The sequence below is a fragment of the Terrapene carolina genome, unplaced genomic scaffold, assembly GCF_002925995.2.
Source record: "Terrapene carolina triunguis isolate 2854851 unplaced genomic scaffold, T_m_triunguis-2.0 Scaffold58, whole genome shotgun sequence".
In the NCBI taxonomy this organism is placed as follows: Eukaryota; Metazoa; Chordata; order Testudines; family Emydidae; genus Terrapene; species Terrapene triunguis.
In genome coordinates, this window is record NW_020664409.1 from 91,389,265 (window position 1) to 91,401,277 (window position 12,013).

The 12,013-nt window shown below is 43.0% G+C and overlaps 1 protein-coding gene across 2 annotated transcripts in view; it reads left to right on the forward strand.

Annotated features, from left to right (window-relative positions):
• COL14A1 (collagen type XIV alpha 1 chain) overlaps positions 1 to 12,013 on the forward strand; it is a 173,026-nt gene that overhangs the window by 15,384 nt on the left and 145,629 nt on the right. For both annotated transcript variants that reach the window (XM_026646212.2, XM_026646205.2), the window contains exons 3-5: positions 263 to 379; positions 5,054 to 5,197; positions 9,569 to 9,664. In XM_026646212.2, coding sequence (XP_026501997.1) covers positions 263 to 379; positions 5,054 to 5,197; positions 9,569 to 9,664 — 357 coding nt within the window. The remainder of the gene's footprint in view (positions 1 to 262; positions 380 to 5,053; positions 5,198 to 9,568; positions 9,665 to 12,013) is intronic.

The window sequence follows — 12,013 nt, forward strand, 5'->3', positions numbered from 1 at the left end:
AAGGTCAGTAGTTTGGGGTTCCCCCCCCTATAAGTCTAAAGGCTATGTCATCGGGGGAACTAAGGCACCTTGGGGATTAATATTATTTTACAAACTAATAAGCTGATTTATGTGACATTTAGAATAACTTGCATCCTTTGTGTTGTCAAACTTGTGTGCGTGTGTTTGCCTGTGTATTTTCCTTAACATTTATTTAAAAATTAATATAAATACTTTTTTTTTTTTAACTGTAAAGTAAGATCTCTTTATTTTTTCCTTACAGTGGCTCCACCAACAAGACTAAGATATAATCTAATCACTCCTGACAGTGTACAGATTTCATGGAAAGCCCCTAAAGGGAAATTTACTGGATTTAAGCTTCTTGTCACTCCAAGTTCAGGTAAAAATATTTACATTTGTCTATAAACATGTTTGCTTCATTTAGGTCCAGTGATAATGCTGTCATGGTGAACTGGAGGAAAGCAGCCTCCTATTGCTTTGGGGCTGACCTCACTCCACATAACTGGGGGACTGTGAGCTGGCTCTGGACAACCAGGAGCTCTGGCTGTCCAGCAGGAGAGAGACTGATCCAACTTGCCACACTGCAGTTGGAGGCCAGTGTGAATACAGATGTCTGGGGTGTCCATGGAGTGGAGTCAACTGACAGATACTTCCTGTGCTTCATCATCCATAGTAGGCTCCACCTCTGATCCTGTCCCTGTGAGCATCCCCTCCTCTGTTCTTTTTGCCGTATACAGGGAAATAGTAAGTGCCCAAAAACTAAAAGAGTCAGTAGACGAAGTTTTGTGAATGTCCATGGGAATTTTGGGCAGTTAGAACAAGAGAAGTGAATAAGAGGCAGAGGGACAGGTCCTTAGCTGGCATAATTTTTTATAGCTCCATTGTCAATGCAACTAAGAGTTCAGAATACACTAGTTCAGAATCTTCTCCAGACTGCATAATGTTTTAGTCATCCTTAATACAGCCCTTATCCTACAGTCACCCTCTCCTGATAGGGGGTATGTTTATAAACTGTGCTGCTGAAGAAACCTGAAACAAATTTTCACAATATATCCACATTGTTATTCCCAGTACCAAGAGAACTAAACTATAGCTTAATTATTTTAGAATAACTATCACATGTAGACTATAATGTATTAATTTGAAATTTATAAATGTGAGGTCTACAAACTGCATTTGCACTTTGTTGTTTCATTATATATAATCTACTTTGAAGAATAAAATGTAGTTTACAGATTGGACAGTGATGTATTTAAAAACAGCGGTTGCAATTTCTTGATGAGAAAGCAATAGATTCCTTTTTCCTCCCCATATTTTACTGTTGCACTGGCTTGTGCCAGGCAGGCTTTTCAACCTTAAGATGAGCAGACATGCGACATATAAAAGCAATCAAAATGTGCCAAAAACCACAGACCAATAAAAGTTACAACAATGTGTGACATGAAGCAGTTAAATCAGCTATTGTGCTAAAAGGTATTAAATTGCAAAGGAATGAATGGCTGCTGAGTCAGATGGGCAAAAGGAAAAAGAGTGTAATCAGTTTTGATAGCATGAATGTGGTATGCTTTGGTAGTCAGCTGATGGCAGAGGGTCTCCAATAAATGTTAATCCTCAAAGTAATTTGCAACATGGATAGTTTGTATATTCAATTAAAGCAGTGGTAGATTTTATTAGGGCCCAGTCTAGTAGTGGCATGCAAAAGGATGGAGAAGGGAGTGGGTGTTGAGCACTGGTGGGCAGTGCTGAGCAGGATACACTGCTAGTGCCTCTTGCCCTACTGTCCACCACCCTGGACTCAAAGCCTGCATATGGGTTGGGGCAGGAGTAGTGAAATGCACAAAATGCAGCTGCTGAGCCCTTGTTAGTGGTTATTGGATCAGGCTTGTGAAAAGTTATTAGGCCACTCCCTTCCTCTGCCTAACAACTAAAACAAACTCCTTTAATAGGTCCTTCGAGGATTATTACCTAAGTATTTTTAAAAGTTAGAAATTCACCCCCCAGCTGCTTGCACCCTGCCACTGATTGTGGGAGACTCAGAAATGCCAGATGAGTCTTCACAGTTCAGTCATGCTGAAAATTGCTTTTTAGGTTTTGAGTTTATGGACTGCTCCCTCCCTCCCCACAATTACCTGCCTAGCGGTGTCACAGCTGGTGCCCCCTAGGTAGCTCCTCCCACCTCATTCCTAGTGTCTCAGATCATGGGTCCAATGCTCATTGATTTGTATCCCTTTGCACTATGATCCATTTCTCTGCTGAGTTAACCCTATGCAAGACTCTCTCCCCTCTTATAGCCTTCTCTGGTTCCTATTCCTTTAAGCCAGGGCACTTGAAAACTACTGTGACTCCTGCTACAGCTGGTTCCTATGTCTTGACTGTCCTGTTGCAGCAAAACCCTTTTAGAGCTGCTGGCCCCTTGAAGTGTGCTTGACCAGATGAACTTCTGCACTGGATTTTTCTTACCTGCAGTTCTTCAGTTCCCTGTTCTTATAAATTGCCCTTTCCTGTTTCAGTTGCTCTGCCTTGGCCTCATTTGAAGGGCAGACCTGTAGCTGCCACTGTGATGTTCCCCTCTGGTGTTGTCTGGACCAGTAATCTGCAAGGCCACTCCAATCCTTGACTCTTGGAGCCAGACTCACCCTGTTCTGCTGTGAGAACCCCCACTCCTGGGCTGTTCACACACAGCCTCTGGCATGAAAGCTGTTCCCAGCTACTTGCAAGTGAATGACACTAGCCAATATCTCTGGTTCCACACACAACCCTGAGAACCTCAGTCTTGCAGTGTCCGGTTATGCCCACTGGATGCTGCAGGCTTATATAAGTTCGTCAATGTAACAAAGAAATTGATATGTACCAGGCTTGTTCTCCCAAGGGGAGTCTCTGACATGCTGCAAACCAAACGCACTGCTTCAGGTAGAATGAACAAACAGATTTATTAACTATAAAGGTAGATTTAAGTGATTATAAGTCAAAGCACAAGTCAGATTTGGTCAAATGAAATAAAAGCAAATCACATTTTAAACTGATCTTAACACTTTCAATGTCCTTAAAAACTTAGATGCTTCTCACCACAGGCTGGCGGGTACTTTTCAATTAGGCTCTCCCCTTTGAGCAGCGTTTCAGTCGCTTGGTGGTGGTGTCTGTAGGTGGAAGTGGAAGAGAGAGGAAGAGCATGGCAAAATGTCTCTCCCTTTTATTATGTCCTTTCTTTCCTCTTGGCTTTGCTCCCCCCACCCCTGTCAGAGTCAGGTGAGCATTACTTCATCTCAGTTCCAAACTGCCCAAAGGAAGGGGGTGACTCTCTCAAGGGTCTAACAGATTCTTTTGTTGCTGCCTAAGCCAGTGTCCATTGTTCCTGTGAGGCTGGGCTGGGTTTGTCCCATCCATGCTCTGACGAGGTGTGAACTGCCCCTCTGTTCTTGGAGAGTTTTTGCGTGGGCTTGCTTTAAGTCATGAGGATACATTCTCAGCCTCATAACTATATACATGAAATTATAACCTATAACCTTACTATAACAATTACTATAACATCACTGTAACAACCATGCTCAGTGCATCATAAGCCTTCCGAAGACACCCGACATGACAAACTTTGCACAATCATTTTATAAAGATGAACATGGAGGTGTAGGGTGTTCCCCCAAGGTATAGAGCATCACAGCCACTCACTACAAATTGCTTTTTCCCTTATCTCCATGTGGGTGTCGGGGATCCAGGTACAGCAGGGTCAGTCTCCTAGCAACTCCCTGGGTGCAGCTGAACCTGGCAGGGGCTGCCTGATTGACTGCACTTCCTGACTGGTGGAGGGCAGATTTAAACTCCCACTTGAGCCAGTAGCAGTCAAAACTCGATTTTCTGCTCAATGCATCCCATGCCACAGCTGTGCTTGATCCTGCTTCCTGCACCTGCTCCCATCCAGCCCCTGCCTGCTCCTACCCAGGCTAATCTTGTGCCTGTTCCAGTTCCTGCCCTTCTCATCCTCAACACCCCTAGCTCTACTTCCTGACTACATCTCCAACTCACCCATTGGCTCTTCCATTTGGCTTCTGACCCGTGGCTCTGGTCTCAACTACATCCACAGGTCCCTTATTCTTGACTCCGGCTTGACTCTGCTCTAATCTCCTGGCCACCCTCATGGTTGTGACCATTAGGCATGACTGCCCACATCCCAGATGTGATCCTGACAGTATGTTTGAGCTGGGCTTCCTGGCTGTCTGACTGGGCCCACGGGCCTCTGCATTTCACTAGCACAGTCCTTCTGGCTTCAGCACTCTGGGGCTGTCCCTGCTTGCGAATGCAGTCTCTGCTTCTCTGGGGAGATTCTTCCCACTCTCCAGGTTTCATGGTGTTAGGCTAGTAGCTGCTTTCCTCCCAGTAGTTCATTCTATTATCTGTGCCTCCCAGGGTCACTGCAACACTTCTCAGAGCTTCTGGAATGCTGCTGCTATCAGCTAGGCCTCCTGGCCATCTCCTTTCACTCCTAGTCAAGGTCTACTTCATGATGTCCTATTCCTCTAGCCTCTCGTTTCATGGCCCCATTCCCAATTGGGGGTGAGTCTCTGGACTGCTTCCTGAACATACTGATTCCCACAGAGGTATCTGCTAGTTCAGATGGCTTAATTTCCTGGGTGGCTTTCCAGTTCCTCTCCTGTGTCTCACTTTGTCCCCTCTCCAGGACCTCCATTTCCTGTAGGCCTTTCCTTCATCTGTGTGTGTGTGTGTGCATGCTTGCACATGTGTGTACATACCCAGGGTCTTACCTGTTATTCATGTTAGCTTTTGGAGAAGGTTTACATCCCATGAGACCATCCTTTTAAGGTCACAGTATGTCATCCCACCGGCTCCTTGCTTTTCTGGGGTGTCCTCTGTGTCATTCCAAAGGGACAAGGATTTGGAACAGACAACCAGTGATGAGTGACTGGACTTTGGTCATTACCGTACTTAATGTAGCTTAAGTATACATTTAAGTGGTTTAAAATGTAGCAATTTACCTTATAATAGCATTCAGTATTTATACTATGCCGCTGATCTTATTTCTCCTTTTGTTTCCTTGCAGGTGGAAAAACCAATCAACTAACTCTTCAAAACAGTGCAACCAAAGCAATTATTCAAGGTCTTATTCCAGATCAAAGCTACGCAGTTCAGATTATTACATACAATAAAGACCAAGAGAGCAAGCCAGCACAAGGACAGTTCAGAAGTATGTATCTATATGCACATATCATATCTCACATATAGCACTGTCTTATCAAATACCCCTTCAATCTATACATTTGCAATGTACTCAGATACCACAGAGATGAGCATGTTATGAATACTTAGACCAATAGAGAACATAGAGCCAATTTCAGCCAGGTGTAAAAAGGTGCAAGTCTGTTGACTTCAGTGAAGTACACCTGGTAATACAAAGTCTGGCTTTATCGGACATCGTGCAAGAGATCTTAGTAGCAGGGATTCTAAACTAAAGGAAATGTTAATAGCCCAATGTTTTTAATTTTCTCCTTTCCCTTGTGAAAATAGCCCATGACTCATAAAAAGGGAATTGTGAGCGGGAGGAAATGAATGGAATATCTTTTTTATTTCTTCCCTTTTTCATGGATTTCCAGTGTAATTTTTAGAATGGGGTGAGGGAAGCCACGGGTAAGTCTTAAACGTTTGAACTTGTAATAGGCCAGATGCTCAGCTGGTGTAAGTCAGCATAGCTCTGTTTACTTTAATGGAGCTATGCCAGTTTACACCAGTTGAGACTCTGGCCTAATTTGTTCAGCACATGATCCTGCAAAACCCAAAGAAATATATACAGAAAAGGATAAATGTGTTCTGTCTGAGGGCGTGTTGATTAGTTAGGTGCACTTTCTGCCCTGATTTACATCTCAGGCCTAATCTACATTAGGAAATTAGGTCAGTATGACTATGTCTCTGAGGGGTGTGAAAGATCCATGCCCATAAGTGACTCAGTTAATCTAAACTAACCTCCAGTGTAGACAGTGCTGGATTGATGGCAGTATTCTCCCATCTACCTAGCTACCGCCTCTCGGGGAGATGGAGTACCTATGCCGACAGGAGAACCCCTCCAGTGCCCTAGGTAGTGTCTTCACTGAAGTGCTACAGCAGTGCAGCTGCAGCATTTTAAGTGTAGCCAAGCCCTCCTGGAACTCAATTAAAGACAGATCAGGACAGATTTAGTCAGCCTGCGGGTAGGGAAGTAATTTTTCCTGAATCCCCTTCCTACAAAACACCTTCTCTGAACATTTTTAATATCTGAGATGCTTGTGCTTCAGGTTTCTAACTGTGTAATGGGTCTGCCAATCACTGCTCTAATTGCTAGACCACCCTCCTATCCTATCCAGCACATGATAACAAGTGCTGATTACTTGATGTAGAGGCCACGTCAAGTCCTTCTAGGAATTCCCCAGTGCCTGTATTTATTATTTTAAATACCACTGGTTGCAAAACCCACAAAACCACAGGTTACTTTAGCATTAAAGAGAAATCTATGGAATGGCTACTCAAGCTTCCAAAGTATTAGCTGTGGTTGTTCGTAACTGGCTGTATTCCACAGGAAAAGCAGAGCTGGCAGCTTGATTTTAGAATGCAGGGGTTTCATTCTATTTAATGTATTGTTTCTTTAGCTGCAATATGTTTTCATTGGCTGCAGTGAGACTTGGGTCCCATTTGACAGTATAATGACCGTATGAATGAAACCAGATACAATGTGTATGCAAGTCCTTCCTTTTTTATGTTGTATTTTCATGGCTTTTTCTTCCCCCATGACAAAGTGATGACTAATTCTTGGGACTGTGGAAGATTAAACTATTCCAGGGCAACTCTGGGGAGAGGTAGGGAGGGCCAGAGTAAAATCATGAGGGACTAGCAGGACACTGAACACATCAGCATTTTAAACTCTGAGTTATAGATAATGTACAAAGTTTTGTTTCCCTCTCCCCCCCCCACCCCCCAAGCCTATAGAAATCGTAACAGCTTGCAGTAGTCTGTTATCCTTAGGATAATTTATATTTTATTTTACATGATCAGGTATGCAATTCTTATGTGATAGCTTACAAATCACAGTAGAATAAAAAAGTATAAAATAACTAAGGCCTTGTAATGGAGTTTTGTCTTAAAGAGGTAGATTGGACAGATGCACTAATACATTCAATTTAATCATCAAGCAAATATGTGAATGAATTTTGTTTTTGGCTTTTAAAGCTTTATAGAGGCAATATTTTTAACAATGTCTTCAACTCCGTCGGGGTAGTCTCTGTAGAAGAATGGCCAGCTCTTTGCCAGAATTACTTTGCTTTTTTGCCTTCTAGTGAGAATTCTCTCACGTTAGTGCTCTGTTCACCACCTGAAGACCAGTCTTGTGCGTGGACATCTTCAACAGCCACTGGAGTCACTGGCTATTGATGCCAAATCAGACCTTACTCAAGCAACACTCACAATTGGCCAAATCATGAAGTCCTTTCTCCTTTTTTTTTTTTCTTCTTTCTCTGGCAAAAACTCCCTTTCACTTCAGTGCAAGATTTGACTGGGTAAGATGTGAGTCCAGAGTTCTGAATAAGACTCTTAGGGTACGTCTACACTTTGAGCTGGAGGTGTAATTTCTGACTCGGGTAGATGGCCGCATTCCCGTTTTGATTGAGCAAGTGTGCTAAAAATAGAAGTGTAGCCACGGCAGTGCAGGTGGCAGTATGGGCTAGTCGCTCTGAGTACAATCCTGCCTAGGTGCTTACTGGGGTGGCTCATCCCACTGCCTGCGCTGCAGCAGCTATACTTCTATTTTTAGGGTCCTAGCTCAATCAAAGTTAGTGCATGTATGTTTACCCAACCTGGAAACGACACCCCCAGCTCGAGTGTAGGCATAACCTAATCATGGGCTAGCTCATGAGGGTCTCAGTCTGCCTTGAGTAAGGGGTAGGATGTGGATTCACTATTCCAAGAGCAGACAAAGAAGAGAATTGTCTCTGAATCACAGTTCTCCCACTTTGCTCCTGGGGTAAGTAATCTGCTAATGGTATTGACATGACAGAGATGGCATCCCATCTCTGCCCCCCCACAGCTGTGCTGGCCATAGTGTGCTGGAGAAGAAGTCAAGACTCCAATTATTTTCCACCAGGATTCATGCACTTGCCTCCCATTTGTGAGGGTGGGATGAGGGCAGGCCTGCAGAGGCTGCTCCCCTCTCCGCCCACTACCCACACACACTGGAACCTGCAATGTGGGTATCAACACTGTAGAATGGAGGCTTGTATCCCCCTTACTCCCTGTGCAGCACTGCAGAGATTGGAAGGATTGGACTGCAACTCAACAGATCTATGTTTAAATCCTGGCTCTGTTACAGGCATTCTCTGGGAATTTGGGTGAATTATTTAATATCTCTGGTCTCAATTCTGCAAAACAGGGATAATAAGATTTCCTCTCTACCCTTCACATGTCATGTCTATTTATCTTGTAAGCTCTTTGGGGGCAGGGAGAGTCTCTCTTACTATGCGTTAATGCCTAGCACAAGGAGGCTGTGATCTTGGCTGGGCCCTCTATGCACCACGTAATATAAATAATGATCAATGCTGGTTATAAATCAGCACTATATAAATTAAAGGCTTAAATTCTACTCAGATTAATTTTCTGTTCTTTATAAGTACGTATGTCCATTCTCACAGGAAAAACACATCCCTTTCGTGGCAAGACTCAAAGCTATTCAAGGTGGCATATTAGATCATTAGCCACTGTGGCGGCTGCGTGGATGTTAACACCAATTAATTTCCTAAAACAACTCTGAGAGTTTTTGTTGTAGAAAAACTATATCCTGCACAAAGTTAACTTCATTCACATGGACTTTAGATGTGATATTGCCAGAATATTTCTGGGTGGGAAGAACAGGGTGGTGCAAAGACTAGATGATCACAATGATCCCTCTGGTCTTTAATACAATGTTGGGAATCACTAAACAAGCTGAATTCTGCCTGCTATGGATGGGGGGAGGGTATAAGGAGCCTTCACACCCACCCCCTACCTTGTTTAGCCCATGCTAGGGCTAGGCACAATTGAAGTCTGAGTTATGGACTTGCCTTATTCCTGTGGGAGTGTGTGTTGCCCTGAGGAGGGCAGGGAAGAGGCAGCCCAAGGCATGGGCTTCATGGAGGGATATAGTAGCTGGCATGAATTCACCATGTGCCAGTGACTGGAGAGGAATTCTGTCCTCCTGACCCATTCCCACTCTCTAGCTAGTCTGGCCAATTTTCTGGGCTGGTGGAGCAGGAGGTTTGCACTCCGGTGTCTTTCCTCTGGGCAGATTTTCCATCACCAAAGTCTCTCCTAAACTTGGGTTCTGCTAGTAGAAGCAATTTAGGTCCTGATACTGATGTCCCTGTGCTTGGACTCTCCTGAGTGAGGAGTCATTCTCACCAATACCCACCAAGAACATGACTGAGATTAGAAAACAAACAATTGCCATTTGTTGCCTAAGCAAATTGTACAAATGTTGCATGAAGATTCTGGTGTGGGGAGAGAATATGATACATTTAACTAAACTTTTCTCAGTCTGACACATTTCCTCTTATGTTTGTAGTTAAAGATCTAGAAAGAAAGAAGGAAACATCAAGTAAATCCAAGGTCAAGGGTACGGAAGGTACAGGTGGGAGTAAACCATCTCCATCTACAGAAGGTCAGATTGTCAAAAAATATGATTTTGTGATGTCACATTAATAACCAGTTATATATTTAACTCTGCCATTACATAGACCATTTTCCTCATTACAGATAAGTGTCTGTTTTTCACTTGTTTTCCAAGATAATTATCAGCATTTAATTGCATTGATGGCAATTATAGCCATTACATATAAGTAAAAGTCAATTTTATTCACTCTGGATATTTGATTAGCTACAATAGAAAGTTTTCTTTACTTTGCTGTTCTACTTTTCAGCTTTAAACAGAGTTTTAAAACTAAACAGCATGAAAAATAATTGAAAGTATTCTTTTGAACCTGCATAAAACAGATAGTTTTGCCTGATTTCTGCACTTCCATTCACTATTCAATATACAACATAGTGTATATATAATAATGACAGAATTAAATATGACTTTCATGCTTGGAACTGATGTGAAATTGGCATATTTTATTACATTGCCCCCTAGAACCAACCTTGCATAACTACCTGATTTTTATGTACAACTGTCTGTCTTATGCATGCAAACACTTGCACGCAAAACACTTGTATGCAAAAGTCAGGAAGTTATGTGTAGTTACGCAAGTTTTATTTTAGATGTTTTGATTTTGTGTGTGTGAGAGAGATTCTTTACAGATTAACAAAAAGAAATTTAGCAGACTTGGAGAGTAATGCTAGACTGTGCTAGTCATCAGAAACATTTCCAGTATATATAGCACTTACAAGAAAATCCATTCTGCATTTAACACGTAAATGTTGGTTCTGAATTATTAAAAGAAATCCTCCTTTCAGAAATAACACTGAAGGCAATTATTTCCATTATCAGTTATCTATGCTATGCAGAACAAGCAAGGGCAAGAAGAGCTTGATATGACCTCAAATAATCTTTCTGCAATAAATAGATAGTTTCAAGATTCTCACCTCTCCAGTGCCATTTCATTCTAGTAGTGCAAGCACTGTGTTATTGGTCCAACGATCATTGAAGTCAATGGGAATCTTTCCATTGATTTCAGTGGGCTTTGGATTATACCCTATATGTCTGTTAAATAAGTACAAGACAGTATCTAAATTGATACAGTTTGGTTTTATACGGTATTGTTCACACCAAATTGCCACTAAGTCGTCACGTTTAATACAGTATGTAAAGACGTTTATGGAAAGAAGTTCACTAGCATGTATAGTATTGTAAACTGTGAGCTGCATCTGCTGATGTAATATGGATGGAGGTGATCTGACCTAGTATTTGGGAGAACGTCTGAGCTGGGGAAAATGAGATGGTTAGGGAAGGAAGATGTGCTTGTTTAGAGCAGGGGTCGGCAACCTTTCAGAAGTGGTGTGCCGAGTCTTCATTTATTCACTCTAATTTAAGGTTTCGCGTGCCAGTAATACATTTTAACGATTTTAGACGGTCTCTCTCTATAAGTCTATAATATATAACTAAACTATTGTTGTATGTAAAGTAAACAAGGTTTTTAAAATGTTTAAGAAGTTTCATTTAAAATTAAATTAAAATGCAGATCTTATCAGTTTAGTGCAGTGGTTCTTAACCTGGGGTGCACGCACCCCCTGGGGGTGTGAGATGCCCTTTCTGGGGGTGCGAGACATGTGAGTTTTTTTAGGAGGTAAATCATCGAAAACACAAATTAAGCACAGGCACGTAAGTACAACTACTTTGTTTAATCAAACCTATGTATTTATTAACATTATACATTTTTTAACGATTACTGTAATATACAAACAAAGTTTTTAAATTTTCAAGTTTTTAAGCTAATTGTAGTGTAATTTTTGATAAGGGGTGCAAGAACATATTTTGAGAACTCCAGACCATCAGCGGGATGACCAGGGCCGAGTGTAGTGTATTAAATTGCTCCCCATAGGAATGTGCTACTTACAGTGTACTACTTAGGGCTGCCAGTCCTGATGCTCTGAGCGGCATGGTAAGGGGGCAGGGGTGGTTGGATAGGCGTGGGAGTCCCGGGGGGCCTGTCAGGGGTTGGGGATATGGATAGGGGTCAGGGCAGTCTGGGGACAGGGACTAGGGGAGCTTGGATGGGGGGGGGTCCTGGGGAGGGCGGATGGGGGGGTCCCGGGAGGGGGTGGTCAGGAGACAAGGAGGGGGGGGGGGGGGGGGGGGGGGGTTAGGGGGGGGGCAGTCAGGGGGCAGGAAGTGGTAGAGGACGGCTAGGAGGCGGGCTGTTTGGGGAGGCACAGCCTTCCCTACCCGGGTGTAGTGTATTAAATTTCTCCCCATAGGAATGTGCTACTTGCGGTGTACTACTTACGGCTGCTAGTCCTGGTGCTCCGCAAGTAGCACATTCCTACGGGAGAAATTTAATACACTACACCC